This window comes from Salvelinus alpinus, chromosome 25 (genome assembly GCF_045679555.1).
Source record: "Salvelinus alpinus chromosome 25, SLU_Salpinus.1, whole genome shotgun sequence".
Taxonomy (NCBI): Eukaryota; Metazoa; Chordata; class Actinopteri; order Salmoniformes; family Salmonidae; genus Salvelinus; species Salvelinus alpinus.
This window is the reverse complement of record NC_092110.1, coordinates 22,743,867-22,762,606: the sequence shown is the minus strand read 5'-3', so window position 1 is coordinate 22,762,606 and position 18,740 is coordinate 22,743,867. Positions and strand designations below refer to the sequence as shown.

The following is an 18,740-nucleotide window of genomic DNA, read 5'->3' as shown; positions in this document are numbered from 1 at the left end:
ACACAAGTGGCTCAGGTAGTGCAGTTCATCCAGGATGGCACATCAATGCGAGCTGTGGCAAAAAGGTTTGCTGTGTCTGTCAGCGTAGGGTCCAGAGCATGGAGGCGCTACCAGGAGACAGGCCAGTACATCAGGAGACGTGGAGGAGGCCGTAGGAGGGCAACAACCCAGCAGCAGGACCACTACCTCCGCCTTTGTGCAAGGAGGTGCACTGCCAGAGCCCTGCAAAATGACCTCCAGCAGGCCACAAATGTGCATGTGTCAGCATATAGTCTCACAAGGGGTCTGAGGATCTCATCTCGGTACCTAATGGCAGTCAGGCTACCTCTGGCGAGCACATGGAGGGCTGTGCGGCCCCACAAAGAAATGCCACCCCACACCATGACTGACCCACCGCCAAACCGGTCATGCTGGAGGATGTTGCAGGCAGCAGAACGTTCTCCACGGCGTCTCCAGACTCTGTCACGTCTGTCACATGTGCTCATGTGCTCAGTGTGAACCTGCTTTCATCAGTGAAGAGCACAGGGCGCCAGTGGCGAATTTGCCAATCTTGGTGTTCTCTGGCAAATGCCAAACGTCCTGCACGGTGTTGGGCTGTAAGCACAACCCCCACCTGTGGACGTCGGGCCCTCATACCACCCTCATGGAGTCTGTTTCTGACCGTTTGAGCAGACACATGCACATTTGTGGCCTGCTGGAGGTCATTTTGCAGGGCTCTTCCATGCTCTGGACCCAACGCTGACAGACACAGCAAACCTTTTTGCCACAGCTCGCATTGATGTGCCATCCTGGATGAACTGCACTACCTGAGCCACTTGTGTGGGTTGTAGACTCCGTCTCATGCTACCACTAGAGTGAAAGCACCGCCAGCATTCAAAAGTGACCAAAACATCAGCCAGGAAGCATAGGAACTGAGAAGTGGTCTGTGGTCACCACCTGCAGAACCATTCCTTTATTGGGGGTGTCTTGCTAATTGCCTATAATTTCCACCTTTTGTCTATTCCATTTGCACAACAGCATGTGAAATTTATTGTCAATCAGTGTTGCTTCCTAAGTGGACAGTTTGATTTCACAGAAGTGTGATTGACTTGGAGTTACATTGTGTTGTTTAAGTGTTCCCTTTATTTTTTTGAGCAGTGTATTTCACTGTGACCTGCTGCTGACTGTCAGGCAGTGAGGCAGGCTGTTACTAGTGATGGGTCGTTTGCGAACGAGTCGGCTGTAAGAGCTCTCTCTTGTAGGTGAACGTTGTCCCGTTTGTCGAAAACGGGACAAATAATTACCACGCTGCGCATTGGTCCTCTGATCCTTCAAACTTCTCCTCCTCAGACGAGGAGGAAGACGACAGCCGTTACAATTATGCTGTTTAGATTGTATTCGTTTTGAATGGTCAGATTTATATGCACATTGTTTATATACATTAAAAAGTTATACTTTAAAGGCAAATGTTTAATAGCACTCTCTGTTCATCATATATGCATAGTCACTTTAACCATACCTACATGTACATACTACCTCAATAAGCCTGACTAACCGGTGTCTGTATATAGCCTTGCTACTGTTATTTTCAAATGTCTTTTTTACTGTTGTTTTATTTCTTTACTTACCTACACACACACACACACACCTTTTTTCACACTATTGGTTAGAGCCTGTAAGTAAGCATTTCACTGTAAGGTCTACTACACCTGTTGTATTCGGCGCATGTGACAAATACACTTTTATTTGATATTGTTTTTCATAACAAACCAATGCATTTTTAAATACATTGTGTTTAAGGTAGAGTATAATTTCATTTAATAATTTAATTAGAATTGTTTTAACACCAATCATAGTCAAACTATCGCAAACTGTTTGACATGAACTCTAACTCAAGGGACGCTAACGGAGTCGGTGCAGCCAGCTGGTTTCTTCATGCATCGCGCCGACAGAAACAAACATCTTTCCGGTAAGAAGAGGGGCGGGGGGGTATGCCTTATGATTAACGAAAAGTGGTGTGATCATCATAACAACACACAGGAACTCAAGTCATTCTGTTCACCTGATCTAGAACTCCTCACAATCAAATGTCGACCGCATTATCTACCAAGGGAATTCTCTTCAATCATAATCACAGCCGTATATATTCCCCCCCAAGCAGACACATCGATGGCCCTGAACGAACTTTATCTGACTCTTTGTAAACCGGAAACCACACACCCTGAGGCTGCATTCATCGTAGCTGGGGATTTTAACAAGGCTAATCTAAAAACAAAACTCCCTAAATTCTATCAGCATATCGATTGTGCTACCAGGGCTGGGAAAACCCTAGATCATTGTTATACTAATTTCCGCGACGCATATAAGGCCCTCCCCCGCCCCCCTTTCGGAAAAGCTGACCACGACTCCATTTTGTTGATTCCAGCCTACAAACAGAAACTCAAACAACAAGCTCCCGCGCTCAGGTCTGTTCAACGCTGGTCCGACCAATCTGAATCCACGCTTCAAGACTGCTTCGATCACGCGGATTGGAATATGTTCCGCATCGCGTCCAACAACAATATTGACGAATATGCTGATTCGGTGAGCGAGTTCATTAGGAAGTGCATTGACGATGTCGTACCCACAGCAATGATTAAAACATTCCCAAACCAGAAACCGTGGATTGACGGCAGCATTCGCGTGAAACTGAAAGCGCGAACCACTGCTTTTAACCAGGGCAAGGTGACCGGAAGCATGACCGAATACAAACAGTGTAGCTATTCTCTCCGCAAGGCAATCAAACAGGCTAAGTCCCAGTACAGAGACAAAATCGAGTCGCAATTCAACAGCTCAGACACAAGAGGTATGTGGCAGGGTCTACAGTCAATCACGGATTACAAAAAGAAAACCAGCCCCGTCGCGGACCAGGATGTCTTGCTCCCAGACAGGCTAAACAACTTTTTTGCCCGCTTTGAGGACAATACAGTGCCACTGACACGGCCCCCTACCAAAACCTGCGGGCTCTCCTTCACTGCAGCCGAGGTGAGTAAAACATTTAAACGTGTTAACCCTCGCAAGGCTGCAGGCCCAGACGGCATTCCCAGCCGCGTCCTCAGAGCATGCGCAGACCAGCTGGCTGGTGTGTTTACGGACATATTCAATCAATCCTTATCCCAGTCTGCTGTTCCCACATGCTTCAAGAGGGCCACCATTGTTCCTGTTCCCAAGAAAGCTAAGGTAACTGAGCTAAACGACTACCGCCCCGTAGCACTCACTTCCGTCATCATGAAGTGCTTTGAGAGACTAGTCAAGGACCATATCACCTCCACCCTACCGGACACCCTAGACCCACTCCAATTTGCTTACCGACCCAATAGGTCCACAGACGACGCAATCGCAACCACACTGCACACTGCCCTAACCCATCTGGACAAGAGGAATACCCATGTGAGAATGCTGTTCATCGATTACAGCTCAGCATTTAACACCATAGTACCCTCCAAACTCGTCATCAAGCTCGAGACCCTGGGTCTCGACCCCGCCCTGTGCAACTGGGTCCTGGACTTCCTGACGGGCCGCCCCCAGGTGGTGAGGGTAGGTAACAACATCTCCACCCCGCTGATCCTCAACACTGGGGCCCCACAAGGGTGCGTTCTGAGCCCTCTCCTGTACTCCCTGTTCACCCACGACTGCGTGGCCATGCACGCCTCCAACTCAATCATCAAGTTTGCGGATGACACTACAGTGGTAGGCTTGATTACCAACAACGACGAGACGGCCTACAGGGAGGAGGTGAGGGCCCTCGGAGTGTGGTGTCAGGAAAATAACCTCACACTCAACGTCAACAAAACAAAGGAGATGATTGTGGACTTCAGGAAACAGCAGAGGGAGCACCCCCCTATCCACATCGACGGGTCAGTAGTGGAGAAGGTGGAAAGTTTTAAGTTCCTCGGTGTACACATCACGGACAAACTGAATTGGTCCACCCACACAGACAGCGTTGTGAAGAAGGCGCAGCAGCGCCTCTTCAACCTCAGGAGGCTGAAGAAATTCGGCTTGTCACCAAAAGCACTCACAAACTTCTACAGATGCACAATCGAGAGCATCCTGTCGGGCTGTATCACCGCCTGGTACGGCAACTGCTCCGCCCACAACCGTAAGGCTCTCCAGAGGGTAGTGAGGTCTGCAGAACGCATCACCAGGGGCAAACTACCTGCCCTCCAGGACACCTACACCACCCGATGTCACAGGAAGGCCATAAAGATCATCAAGGACAACAACCACCCAAGCCACTGCCTGTTCACCCCGCTATCATCCAGAAGGCGAGGTCAGTACAGGTGCATCAAAGCAGGGACCGAGAGACTGAAAAACAGCTTCTATCTCAAGGCCATCAGACTGTTAAACAGCCACCACTAACATTTAGCGGCCGCTGCCAACATACTGACTCAACTCCAGCCACTTTAAAAATGGGAATTGATGGAAATTATGTAAAAATGTACCACTAGCCACTTTAAACAATGCCACTTAATATAATGTTTACATACCCTACATTACCCATCTCATATGTATATACTGTACTCTATATCATCTACTGCATCTTGCCATCTTTATGTAATACATGTACCACTAGCCACTTTAAACTATGCCACTTTATGTTTACATACCCTACAGTACTCATCTCATATGTATATACCGTACTCTATACCATCTACTGCATCTGCCATGCCGTTCTGTACCACCACTCATTCATATATCTTTATGTACATATTCTTTATCCCTTTACACTTGTGTGTGTGTATAAGGTAGTAGTTGTGGAATTGTTAGGTTAGATTACTTGTTGGTTATTACTGCATTGTCGGAACTAGAAGCACAAGCATTTCGCTACACTCGCATTAACATCTGCTAACCATGTGTATGTGACTAATAAAATTTGATTTGATTTGATTTGATTTGATGAAAAAATAAAATAATTTCTTTTTTTTAAAGAGCCGTTTGGGAGCCAAAAGAGCCGGCTCTTCAGTGAGCCGGAATGCCCATCACTAGCTATTACTGAGTGAGTGAGTGGTAGGGAGGCCCGGTGTGTGTGTGTGTGTGTGTGTGTGTGTTGAGAGAGCACTACAGCCAAATAATTTTATAACTAAACCAAGATAGACCACATCCTGTCATTTCAAATGGGAACAAATTTGTCATAGTGGGCAGAACAAGCAAGGAGATGGACAGAGCCAAGAACAAGCTAGCGAGATCCTATTGGTGCGTTTTAGCAACATTTGCATATTTCCGTTAGGGAACACCTTCTCCGTGAATTGCGCGTGTGCAATAACTCAATTCGCCTTTTCACTCCATCTAAACAAAGCAATTTTTAAAAACTTTGGCAAAAGGTCATGTCTACAAAACTTAGTTCACTAAGTTCGTAACATATTTTATTTTTGGAAACAAAACTATATTGATATCAAATGTTTCATCGATATCAGAATATCGGCCAAAATCCATCTCGTTCTATCTTCTCCCACTGCATGCCACTGGGCTTCCTCTCACTATTTGATAGGGAGTGGAAATGCCAAGCGGATGCTTCACATTTATACATCTGGTGAGCGAGAGGAGAACGCGCAGCATGCGCTCACGTCGAGACAACTTTTTACCAGTGGTAGGCTTTTTAGATTGTTACTATGAAGGCACCTATTTCCAACCCTTTTATGCACGCTCAGTGATTTATGCATGCTCAGTTCTTGCGTCTCGAGGGGTGCTAGAGTGGAAATTTGAAATGGAAGTTATGGAACTCGCGTGGTTCTTTTTATGGGGGAAAGTCCTCAATAAAACTCATTAAATGTGGAGAATGATACATTTGCCTCTGTTGGCCATCAATTAGCCTATTACTTTATATGATATTGTAGGCTACCATTTGATACAATACATACATTGAAATTACGATATCACTGGAGTCATTGCAAACCACTTTCTACCACTTGTGTAGGCTACCTGGAGCTGGCAAACCAATTTAATAAATAGCATATAACTTCAGTTTATTGTTGTTGTAGCCTTATGCTATTATGCAATTATGAATGGACATGTTTAGTTAATTACATTGGAAGCTCTATCGCAGTTGTTAGAACGCATTAGATTGACGGTAACAGTAGTCAGATTAGGCTACAGGTAAAAACGTTTAATGTTGTTGACAAGCATATTCCGTTCATATACATATTATTCATATTCAATTCAGTGATTAAAATTATGAAACCATCCTCGCCTATTCCAGCAGGCTATTGGGAAACACAAGCACTTCTTACCTGGAAATAGCCTCGCTATTCATGTTGAATAAATGTTCATTTGAACTAAGCAAGCTGCTAAATCGTTCAGTTTACATTTTGCCTACATCTTGTCTAGGCTACAATAGTCTATCTGACATGAGATGTAGGCCTATCAGGGGCTATAGGCTACCTTCCTTTATCAAAGCAAACCCTGGCAAAGTTAAATTACAATCATAAACACAGATTTTAATCTATGTAGCCTATGCCTATTGAAATGAAAAGTCAATCTCGCAAATTGGCTATTTTATAACGATTTGTAGTCTTAACATCTGGCACATTATAACAGCACAATTGCCAGAAAATAGCCTAACATTCGTTTTTTTATGTTCGTCCAAGTGTTTCAAGAGATTCTCTGTCCAACTTCCATCACCCAAACTCTCCTGTCAGATTTATTTATAGTTATGCACATGCACAAAGGGGATTTCTTAACAATTATTAACCTGCTTAGAGCCCTGAATGCTGATTGTCTGAAAGCCGTTGGTAACCAGTTTATAATAGCAAAAAGGTACCCCGGGGGATTTGTGGTATATGGCCAATATACCACGGCTAATGGCTGTATCCAGGCACTCTGTGTTGCGTCATGCTTAATAACTTTTATTTTTTATTTTGTATTACCCATTATTTAACTAGGCAAGTCAGTTAAGAACAAATTCTTATTTTACAATGACAGCAAACCCTCCTGCAACCCGGAAGACGCTGGGCCAATTGTGCACCGCCCATGGGACTCCCGATCGCGGCCGGTTGTGATACAGCCCGGGATCGAACCAGGGTCCTTAGCCGTGGTATATTGGCCATATACCATACCCCCTTGTGCCTTATTGCTTCATCATAGCATTGAGCTATCATACCGTGAGAGTTTATACTTGTGTTTTTAAGCCAGAGGATGAGTCTGAGTCGTATTTCACTGTTAGTTTTAGTCAAATAATTGTACATTTTCAGTTATAAAGGGACGATAATTGTTATTAAGAGAACTGATGATGTGTGAACTGTTGCTTCATGCATTGTATGTGTATGCTTACTGTGACTGTCACCCTGATACTAGGTAGTTACTTCCAATGCGGGACAGTAGTGCTTGTCAAGCGGGAGCGAACGGCACTGTGTCCCGGTGTTGTTACCGTTCATGCCCTCCCCATTGAGTAATCAATATGATTTATTTATTGTGTAGGCTGCTATCCTATATGAAATAAATTCACGGGAGGGGAAAAAAATGGCCACTTAACTACCGCTGGCGACACAACCTCGATACCCAGTAGGAAGCTTATCACAGTCAGGTCTCAGGTCGGCATGCATGTCCATACAACACCGGTGCACTGGTCCCCGGTTTTCCGACTCATTGTGCAGTCCAATCAGTCACGCAAAACGGTATTGAGAGGCAACAAATCTGCCCAATAGCTGATTCGCTTTCCATGCACCCATTCCTTTCGACACACCCACTCCGGTGGTTGTTTAGCAACAAAACCGAGACGTGCGCAGCTATGGGGAATAACAGACTGGGGATAAACAGACAGGGTTGGCTTGGATTGTTGATAATATATCAACTATATTTAGTCTCCAATGTTTATTGAAAACATAAATATATTTGCATAATGAGCACTTTTTTTTCTCTCACAATGAGCACTTGTCGCTCAAATACATAATTACAGTTATTGATTAGCTAGCTATTTCTATCAATCTGGCCATCCAGAATCACAACACACAGACATCTGCCCATGGAAGCGCAACATCGTTTTCATGATGTCACCTCACCCATTTTATAGAATTTTTCTCACTTTGGAAATGTTTTTCTCACGTTGGAAATGTGAAGTAGAAAAAAACGAACATTTTATATACGTTTTATTTTAAGGCAGAAAAATGTGAAGACTGTGCAAGGGGTGTGTAGACTTTCCCTAGCCACTGTATGCAAAGCATAAGTGGTTTTCAATCTTCAGAGATAATAAGAGGAAAGATTGGTACAGTGAGGTGAGGGGAAAGAGGTAGAGACTGTGGAGTCAGTAATTGACAAGTTCCCCACAACACATCCCCCAAGAGGGCAGAAAATCACTGCTAGCACAAAGGTGTTTTGTGGTTTGTGCAGCTGGAGCCAGGTGAGGAACGGTTGTCAGGTGAGTCCCATGCTGGGCACAACCATGATCCTGCAGTGAAGAGCAGTGCAGCTGGCCACAGACAGACAGAGCCCTGGCTGTCAACATCTGCTCAGGAGACTGTACCATCTGGGTCTGGCCCAGGGGAGCTTCTCTTCCAGCTCTGACCAGCTGCAGAGTCACAGACAAACATGGACCTATGCAGTCCTGTAGAGGTACAGAAGTCCAACCTATCCAGCCACACAGTATTTAGGTATATTCCTATGTTTCAGACGTTCACCTCGTTCAAGGATGTTTATTTTTTATTTTTTTTATACCTCAGTCAGATCAAAGCATTAGCAAGTCAAGCTTGTGCTATGACTGTGGGTTAAAAGCATATCCGAGAAGTTCTTGAGGTCTGTAAGAATGGCTGGATGATCAACTGAACTTATGACAATGAAAGACAAGTTGGCAGGTTTAGTTAAGACCTTTTATTTAATCAATTTGAAAGAAAAAACTAAACAGTAAAAACAGTGTACAAAGTTGATATTATTTATTTACTAAAGCTGGTGTCCTCAGTCCCAGGAATGGGAAAGAGGAGGTACAAAAAAAGTTTAAAAAATAAAGGTATAAAATGCATTTCCCTATTTTCAGAGGGTGACAGCAAAGGATGAGTGTGCATAGGATTAAGCAACAATCAGATCTAACAATTTAAGAATTGTTTGAGAAAGAGGAATTGATGTGAAAATAAAAATAAAAAGCTGTTACATTCATTTGTATGATGAACTTTTGTATCGTGATTATCAGTCATCTGAAAACACAGCAGAATTTTCTGGAAACTCATAGGAGAACTGTGTTCCATTTTCAAGATTACCAGTTTATCTACAGCAATCTGTATATGGGAGTTAATTGCGCAAACGATATTTTCATAGCTCACACCTTTCAGAATTGATGTCTAGAGAGGTCCTGTTTCGTGTACAAGTGTACAAATACATACATACATGTTTTGGGGCAGGAAAGTGCATATCATTGGCACAGTCAAATCCATTTTCATTGCTGGTTTTCTATAAATAACAACTCAGAGCCATGTACAGAGGAATGAAACACATCCCTACCTATAGAGATCAAAGCTGACTCAACTTGTTTCCCCCTGAACCACAGCCCAGTTTGCTTATGGAGTAAGTCCTAAAGGACTGTATATTGTTATAGTGACCTCATTGAGGCTGCAGTGAGTACACTGGGAGGAAAACACCCAATACTGTAGAAGAGGAAAATCCAGAAGAGAGAAAAGATTCCCTGATTGAGCAGAAAGGATCCGTACCTGACTGGCCAGTTCAGAGGGAAGCAGCCTAGAGTGTTTGGAATACAACATTCAGACAGGGAGGCACCATGATCCAAGCACATGATAGTCCAGGGGGTTTAGAGTAACTCTGTCTTTTCAATGGGACCACAGGAAATGGATATCTAATTGACCATGTGTACACAGTTCTGAGATTCATTGACAGCAAGCTTTAATCTATTTAGATTATGCCTGCCCCCAGAATAAGCATTATTTAAGTATCTGCGAATCCCCTTTCTGCCACTGTATTACACAATTTCTCTATTAGACTGACAGTGGTCGATTGGGTAATTCTCACCTTGTTCTCTAATGTTTTGGGGCTTTAAAATTCTGATAAGAATGTTTTTTTGAGCATTGGAAGTCCTATAAGAATCAACCATGTTCTACAAACAGTTAGATATACATAATTATACATTTTATTGATTAGGTATACTGGCAGCCCAAGGAGATTCAAAGTGTTGGTCAAATAGTGATAGTGTGAAAGTCTTGATAAAAAAAATCAACATCAGACTAATCTCCCACTTCATTGAAAACGAAGTCATTGGTCATCTATTGTTATTGCCGTTGGGCCACAATATTTATTGGTATTAAAGCGGAAATCAGCAGTTGAAACAAAGCATTCTCCCCATCCCTGTTTCAGTAAAAAGCTGAGGGATGGGGTTGGAGAAATGGAACCACTAAAATTCATAGACAGAGCTATGGATGCCATGATATCCAAAATGATAATTTTAACCATAGTGTGAGGCTATATAGTGTTTGTTTACAAACATTGGAGGAAAATTATCTTATATTTTGGGTTGTGATGGGGTACGACAGTTCAACTAAGTTCATTAGGCATTCATAGGTTATACTCTTCAAGAATCAATGGGTACATATCATTTATTCATGAGTCAAAAAATGTATGTAACAACTGCAGATCACCCCTTTAAACAAAGAACAGCAAAATACATTTCAATTTTAAATGGCTAATTCCAATATAGTCCTTATGGTCCCGTGACATTTTCCAGGCAAACGTTCACTTTGTGAATAGTATGTGACAAATATAACAGGTGCTGACAAAAGCAAGCCAAACAAAAGTTTAAGAACGTGTAGCCTTATCATTCTAAATTCATATACCACATCGCTGCATGACCACTCTTTTCCTATAAATTAGGTTTTATGAACATCAAGCTTGTCTGACTGCACACGTCAAGACAAGCAGGAAATGCACTGTAGTGTTCTCTCTCACCATTAGAAAAGTCTTAAAAGGCCACAGAAAAAAATCTGTGGTTTTTCATTTGTGTAGTATGGAGTATTTTCCCATATAATTACCGAACCTGCAGATTGCAAAAGTCTGTTCAACAATACTATCTGAAACACTGGTGAAGTAAAGAAAGGATGTGGCGAAAACCCCGGTAGTTGGATGTGCAGTCTGGTGGGGTGAGGGGAAATGGTGGGACCAGAGGAATAAAGGGGTGTGTTTAGGCTGTTCCACTCGCAGAGTAGGAAAACTGTGGGAAGTGGGGTCTCCGTTCGCTGTCAAACGACTCCATGCTGTCTTCTGGAATACAAAATGATTGGGGAAGAAAGAGAGAGTGAGAGGGATGGCACAGAGAACTCCATTAGTGTATACGTTCTGATTTCCGCTTTAATACAAAATATATATTTTCCTCTGTGACAAAAACCCTTATGATTGAGTCCTAATGCACAATGTACCTAGTACTAGCCAGGGTGCAGTTTGGCACACACAGCTAGTGGTCTAGCACTTCCATGTGAGGTACACAGTGAACTATGGAATAACAGACGTTACACACACGTTCCAGGAGAGGGCACAAATCCCCCAGAGGAATTGAATAAGCGCTATGTAATTTGACCTCACATTAATTGCACTGGGAAGATGGACCTTCCCCATTATCATTTCAATATTTGCCTTGGAGAGTGCAATCTATACCTTGAATGATGTTCAAAACTATCTATTATTTTTCTCTCGTGGGATTTAATTCTTTGAGTGCTACAGTACAGATATAAAGTTGCGGCCAAATATATTGGCAGCCTTGCACTTTTCTTTAATTCCCTATTTCTTCTCAAATAAGATGAAATTGGAAAAAAACTTTGTTTCCACACCTTATTGGATTTTCAACATTGCATAAGCAATTTTATTTGTGTAAATTTAAGTTTAGAATTTTTTATTTTGAAAGTAATGACAAACTGCATGGACAAAATGATTGGCTAGTACTTGGTTACATAGCCTTTTGTCAAGATAACTGCAGACAAATGCTTCTTGTAGCCATCAGTGATGTTGCTGCACCGTGGCCCACTTTTCAGCAGCAAACTGCTCAAATGCTTCCATGTTTGAGGGGTGCCATCCACCAACTGCTGTTTTCAGATCTCACCATAGGTTCTGGATGTGATTCAGATCTGGACTCTTGGCTGGCCACTCCAGAACAGCATCTCTTCTTGAACCATTCCTTGGTGTTTTTTGTATGTGCTTTTGGCGTCATTGTCCTGCTGGAAGACCCACAACCTCCAATGGAGACCCAGTCTTTGGACACTGGGTTGAACATTGGACTCAAACACCTGATAATCTGCTGATTTCATGATGCCTTGTGCATTTTCAAGGCCCCCAGTACCAGAGGCAGGAAAGCAACCCCACAGCATTATCAAACCTCCCTCATGTTTGATTGTAGGGAGGGTGTTCTTTCCATTGAATGTTAATTTGGTTGTCAGTAAACAAAGCGCTGATCTGTATTGTCAAAGAGCTCTAATTCTGTTTCATTCTTGTGTCTCCTTCAGAAGTGGGTCTTCCTATGTTTACCAACAACCAAATTAAGCACTCAAAGAAAATAACACCCTCCCTACAATCAAACATGGGAGAGGTTCAATAATGCTGTGGGGTCGCTTGGCTGCCTCTGGTACTGGGGGCCTTGAACATGTGAAGACATCATGAAATCAGCAGATTATCAAGGTGTTTTGGAGTGCAATGTTCAACCCAGTGTCCAAAACCTGTCTCTGTTAAAGGTTGTGGGTCTTCCAGCTGAACAATGACCCCATATACACATCAAAAGCACCCTGGAATGGTTTGAGAAGAAATGCTGGACTGTTCTGGAGTGGCTAGCCAAGAGTCCAAATCTGAATCACATCCAAAACCTATGATGAGATCTGAAAAAAGCAGTTGGTGGAGGTCACCCCTCAAACATTGAAGTATTAGAGCAGTTTGCTGCTGAAAAGTGGGCCAAATTGCTACAAAAAGGGTTTGTCTGCAGTTATCTTTGCCAAAGGCTGTGCAACCAAGTACAAGGGGTGCCAATACATTTGTCCATGCCATTTGTATTTAATTTCTAAATAAAATTGTAAACTTAAGTTTACAAAAATAAAAATTGGATCTACAATGATGAAAATTCAATATTGTGTGGAGAACAAATGTTTTTTTTTTCAATTTCAACTCATTTTAGAAATAGGGAATTATTTAAGAAAAGTGCAAGGATGCCAATATATTTGTCCGCAACTGTATAATGTATCATATACATCAAGGGCACCTTTAAAATGGTTTCTTTTCTTTGTTCAATGAATAGGTGAGTAAAACTACTGGGAGTGCCCAAAAATTAGTACTAGGCAGTCAGAGTAAGCAAAAGATAGGACTGCATTTAAAGTAGAGAAAAAGGCACATTCTCTCATGAGCCTGACAACGAGGAAGAATATTACTATCTTCAATCAAAATTCTATCTAAATCTAAACAATGTAGATCAGCTTGGGGTTTTTTGTTTGAGACACTCCAATTCTGGAACCCCAAAAATAAACATTGACATTTAGAGCAAAATTATAATTTAATGTTCAGTTAAAATCTCTGAAGAGGGGAGATTCATTTATGTGAGATTCTGAAACGCAATAGGTATTCTTTACAGTAATGACATTTAGAACCACTTGCGTTTCCAGTTCATCCTGAGTCAGACTGTGATCACCCCTACTAAACAAAAACATTCAGGTCCAAAGAGTCAGTGAAAAACAAAAGTATGATTATCTGTCTGGGTGAGTAAAACTGTTCTCTGAGTGTGGTGTGTGTATTCTGTAAAGATACAGAATACGCAGTGGGTCAGGTAGTACCTTGTCCGGGCGGTGTAATAGTGATGGTCTGTGCTGTGAACTCCTCATCAAAATACCGTGTATCTGTTTCCGAGGTAACCTGGGGCTTGAAGGGCGGGACCAGCTGTGAGAGAAGAGAGGACACCATGAGCACATTGGCACATCTGTCCTGTCAATCAGAGTGTAGACAGTTGCAGGCCTGGTGAAATCTATTGGTTGTTCACTGAAGTAATGGAAAATGGAACACTAATTTACCTTTTTCTCATAAACATCTTGCCATTCAATCCCAGCAAAGAATTTGTGCTGCATAATCTCCTTAGCATCATCCTGTCCTCCACCTAACCTGGAAGATAGAGGAACCAAAACAAAGTAAATACGTGGCCAAATCAATCCATGCCATTATATTCCACGGGATTCTGTACATACGGTATGGCGGATAACTGCTGGCAAGAGGGTCTACGCACCGCTGCTTGGGGTCCTTCTTGAGCAGGCCGGAGAGCAGGGACCTGCCCTCGTGACCCAGGGTACGTGGGAAACGGATGTCCTCCATGAGGATGAGCTCAAACAGCTTCTCGTGGTCCTGGTTGTAGAAGGGCAGCCGACCGCACATCATCTCGTACATGACCACGCCCAGACCCCACCAGTCCACCGCCCGACCGTAATCATTGTCCTCCAGAACCTGGACAACACAGGACAACCACAACCACAACCACAATACAATATAATACCATTAGGAACAGTTACACAATCATACTTGGAAGCATACAGGACAAGGGCTAGCAGGAGTTCAAATGTACATTCAGCCCTATGACAGCATCAAGAGAGACATACTATACATTGTTGGTTTAGATCACTGAAACCTAGCTATTAGCTAAGTGGATGGACATTAGGTAGGTAGTGAGGTCAGCAGCTCTCCAGGCTGTATAAAGAACCCTGAGGCCAGTGAACCCCCCACCCCCCTTCTCCTGGTCTGGGATTCCAAGCAGCCACAGCCAAAACTGACTCACATCTCACATTAGGAGCAGGGATAGAGTTTCCCCTGGAGCCCTGCATATTTAATCACTAGAGGTCTGCAGTACACACTACACACCATCATGAGGGAGGGATAGGCTGGGCAGGGGCTGGAGGCTGGAGAGGCTAGGGCCAGCAGCAACCACATACACCACACCACTGCTACAGCCCTTAGTCACGGAGGTGGAGGTTCACACATCTTGGAAGATGACGTGTTCACACGTTCTAATCAATTGGCTCGATTTGGCTCTATGCTGTCTAACTGGGCAGCCTGTTGAATGTCAGCAATAGTATTTGAGTTGTTACTAAACAAGGCCTTCTGGGACATGTAGTTGGGTCAACAGTACAGGAAGGATATTGTAGGTGAAATCAAGCCAATGAGAACAGACTGTTCTTTAAAACGAGGTTATATGAGGTGAGATAAATTGGTCCAGGAATAGATTCATAGGTAAAAGGGCAGCCTAATAGAATTACATATGGACATGAAGGTACACAGACCCAGAGAGAAGAGGCGGGCAGAACAGATGGACAGATGTGACCGTAAATGGAACAAAACCGGAGTGTGTTTGTGTGTGTTTGGGCGGGTGGTGTGTGCCTGCATCTGTGGGCACGCTGCTTGGCGCTGCGGTTAGGGGCGAGGAGGACTCGGAGGGCAGGGGTAACGTGAAGCCGGCACGGTGCTAGGATTACTGGACCGTCTCTATTTCCAGCACTGCTGTCGTGTGATTCACACCACACGACAGCTGGGCCTGCAGCTGCCCCATATATGTAGAAGAGTACCACAGCTGTGGAACTGCCAGGACCACAGGAGCCAAGCTCATCCCTCACACACGTAACCAGGGCTGCCTGGACCAGCTCTGTTACACTGGCCCAAAGGACAGCACAGTGCAGGGAGGAGGTAGGAGTGAAACGTACACTTGCTGTACTTTTCCTCCACTTGATACTGCCCTCTATCTTACTTCTCTGGCCTTATTCTCCCTCTAACACAAACACAGCTATTGTCCCTCTCCCAAACACATGCCCTTCACTCTCCTTTTCATTGTTCATTACTTTCACAACTCGACTTCATTGCCGTTCCAATGTTTCAATAAAACGACTCTATTTCACAGTGGATTAGGTGAAACTTGTTCCATGGGTGTTCGCAAGATGCAAGCTTACAGCCCTGGTCTGGGCAGCGGGTCTGGCCGTGGAATATTCCCAGACCTTACAGCATTCCTGTGCAGCACACACAACAAGGTCATTGTTTACTGCAGAACAACCTGTAACATTGCCTGGCCCTGGCTCCCATAGAGACGCTCTATGGCGACCCCGTCTCCACGGAAACGCCCCCTGATGTCTCTGCTGCCAGAGGAGGAGCAGAGCTGGGGCTGTTAAATGGTGCCACTAGCTATATTACTGTGTTCAGAATGCTAAAGAGGGGGGAGGGTTGTTCTTCAGCACATTTATGACATACCACACATGGACATACAAAAATGACAAACAGATTCTTTCCTTTTAATTATCATTTGCCTGTTGCTTGCCCTAGTGTGAGGGACGTGACATGATGGTTATATAGTAATTCATGCTCTAGTTGGCTTTGGTGATGATGGCTACTATATGCCGTAAATTAGGATGGTTCTCTAGAGCAGGAGTTCCCAAACTTTTTCACTCTGGACCCCCTTCCAGCATTGGGCCCTCCCCGCCTGCGTGAGCACACGCCACGTCTATTTCTATGGGCACAAGCACTGTTCATGACACAAACTGTCCACACCCCTCTTGTTGTTGTAGAGGAAATTTCACAGGTTTAAAGCTATTTTTTTCTTCAAATTCCATACATTTTGCCAGTCTAATGTGTATTCATGTGATATTTGAGTGACAAAAAAATTACAACAATATCTATAGGATAAAAAAACAAAACTTTAAAAAAATGTTAGCTGACATGGGCTAGTTGATGTGGACATTTCAGACAAGTTATGAACAGCTAAGAGTCTAAGAGAGAGAAATATAAAGATGTCAGATGAAAACGCCATGGGAGATTGTTACAGTGGAGAACTGAGGACAACAGGCCCAGAGTGTGGCCCTGGCTTTGCCCAGGTCAGGATAGGCATCCTGGGCAGCAGTCGGCTAGAAGCCCCCTCAGTGCCAGGAGCAGCTGTAGCCAATGTAACCTTTTCTTCAGGGCGGAAACTCACGTTTCCTGAGGCACTGCCAAACCCCCCAGCAAATTCCAAATGGAGGCTAAAAACAAAGAGTCAGCAACTGTGTCAACATGGGCACCCTTCTCCCAGAAAACTTTCTTACAGCAAGAGGCAAGGGGACTAACACACGCACACACACTGTACAATGCCCTGTCGTGTTACACACCCCATGTCATACCTGCACGCAATGGGGAGAAGCCACACCCCTGTACACATGCCTTCTCAAACAAAAAATATGGGAACAGCCTGTCCTGCACACTGCAGACTCATTAGCTGCATGTCTTATACTGGAGATTAGACAGGCATTTAGGAACAACTGTCCCAAAGCCACTCTTCAACAGTTTATTTTACCTTTATTTTAACAGGGAGTCCCATTGAGACCAAGGTCTCTTTTGCAAGGGAGCCTTGCATCTTACAATTAATTACACAACTAAATTAGACATAGGAAATACACCAGAAAAAATGTGACATTGCTTGTATGCCTTAACAATATGCCCGAAAAACAGACATTTACGATGATGTGTGTAGTGGGATATATTCGCTGCAATACAGTTCCTCTCTTCAAACCCTGTTTAGTCTGTTAATTCTTTCAGTTATTTACCAATTATGTGACTTTATTCTCTTCAGTTGATTTACACTCAAATTTGAATAGACAAAAATACTCACGAGAACATGCCAAAAGAGTGTGCACTGAAGAGGAAGGTCACATGGGTTGGGCTCCAAAGGCCTCCATTTTTTATGTAAAAAAAATTATACGATTTATTGACCCCCATATTGTGAATGGACTGTGAGAATACACTACCTCTGGGGCCAGGTACTCTGGTGTCCCACAGAAGGTCTTCATGGTGGCCCCGTCTGTGATCCCCTCCTTACACAGTCCAAAGTCGGTGATCTTAATGTGTCCGTCTTTGTCCAGCATGAGATTTTCCAGCTGAGACAAGGAGACAGAATGAGACAGGAAGTATCAGCAACAGGAGGAGGGGGAGTGAGTGTGTGATTGAGGCACAGCTGATTTGGCTTCAGCTCTGAGAGGCATGAGCTAGCAATGCATGTCCTTTTAATATCAGTGTGTCCTCTCAGTAAAAGTCACCTGGCAACTGTAGCCCACACGTGGCCAGCAGCACCAGGCAGGCAGGCCAGTCAGCACATCCTCCAATACTGCTACCCTGGCATTTTCAGGAGAACCTTAGCAGGCTGGGAGCCTGCCTCATTAACCCATGGGGAGAGCAGAGGGAGGGGGGAACGAGGAGGGAGGAGGCTATGCTGACCTGGCTGGTATAGTTTCATCAGCTGGAAGAAACAGGGCTACAGATGCCCCCCCCCTTTAAAACCAGTCATATCATGCCTCTGCTACCTCTGCTCTTATTTACATTTTTACATTACATTTAAGTCATTTAGCAGACGCTCTTATCCAGAGCGACTTACAAATTGGTGCATTCACCTTATGACATCCAGTGGAACAACCACTTTACAATAGTGCATCAAAATCTTTTAAGGGGGGGGGGGGGGGTCAGAAGGATTACTTTATCCTATCCTAGGTATTCCTTGAAGAGGTGGGGTTTCAGGTGTCTCCGGAAGGTGGTGATTGACTCCGCTGTCCTGGCGTCGTGAGGGAGTTTGTTCCACCATTGGGGTGCCAGAGCAGCGAACAGTTTTGACTGGGCTGAGCGGGAACTGTACTTCCTCAGTGGTAGGGAGGCGAGCAGGCCAGAGGTGGATGAACGCAGTGCCCTTGTTTGGGTGTAGGGCCTGATCAGAGCCTGAAGGTACTGAGGTGCCGTTCCCCTCACAGCTCCGTAGGCAAGCACCATGGTCTTGTAGCGGATGC

At 44.0% G+C, this 18,740-nt stretch overlaps 1 protein-coding gene across 3 annotated transcripts in view; it reads right to left on the bottom strand.

The window, feature by feature from the left end:
• Positions 1-8,798: 8,798 nt before the first annotated feature.
• LOC139553648 (RAC-alpha serine/threonine-protein kinase) overlaps positions 8,799-18,740 on the bottom strand; it is a 35,864-nt gene continuing 25,922 nt past the window's right edge. For all 3 annotated transcript variants that reach the window (XM_071366205.1, XM_071366207.1, XM_071366206.1), the window contains exons 10-14: positions 17,715-17,843; positions 14,189-14,403; positions 13,980-14,067; positions 13,746-13,848; positions 8,799-11,205 (exon numbers count right to left, since the gene is read on the bottom strand). In XM_071366205.1, coding sequence (XP_071222306.1) covers positions 11,126-11,205; positions 13,746-13,848; positions 13,980-14,067; positions 14,189-14,403; positions 17,715-17,843 — 615 coding nt within the window. In that variant the 3' untranslated portion in view covers positions 8,799-11,125. The remainder of the gene's footprint in view (positions 11,206-13,745; positions 13,849-13,979; positions 14,068-14,188; positions 14,404-17,714; positions 17,844-18,740) is intronic.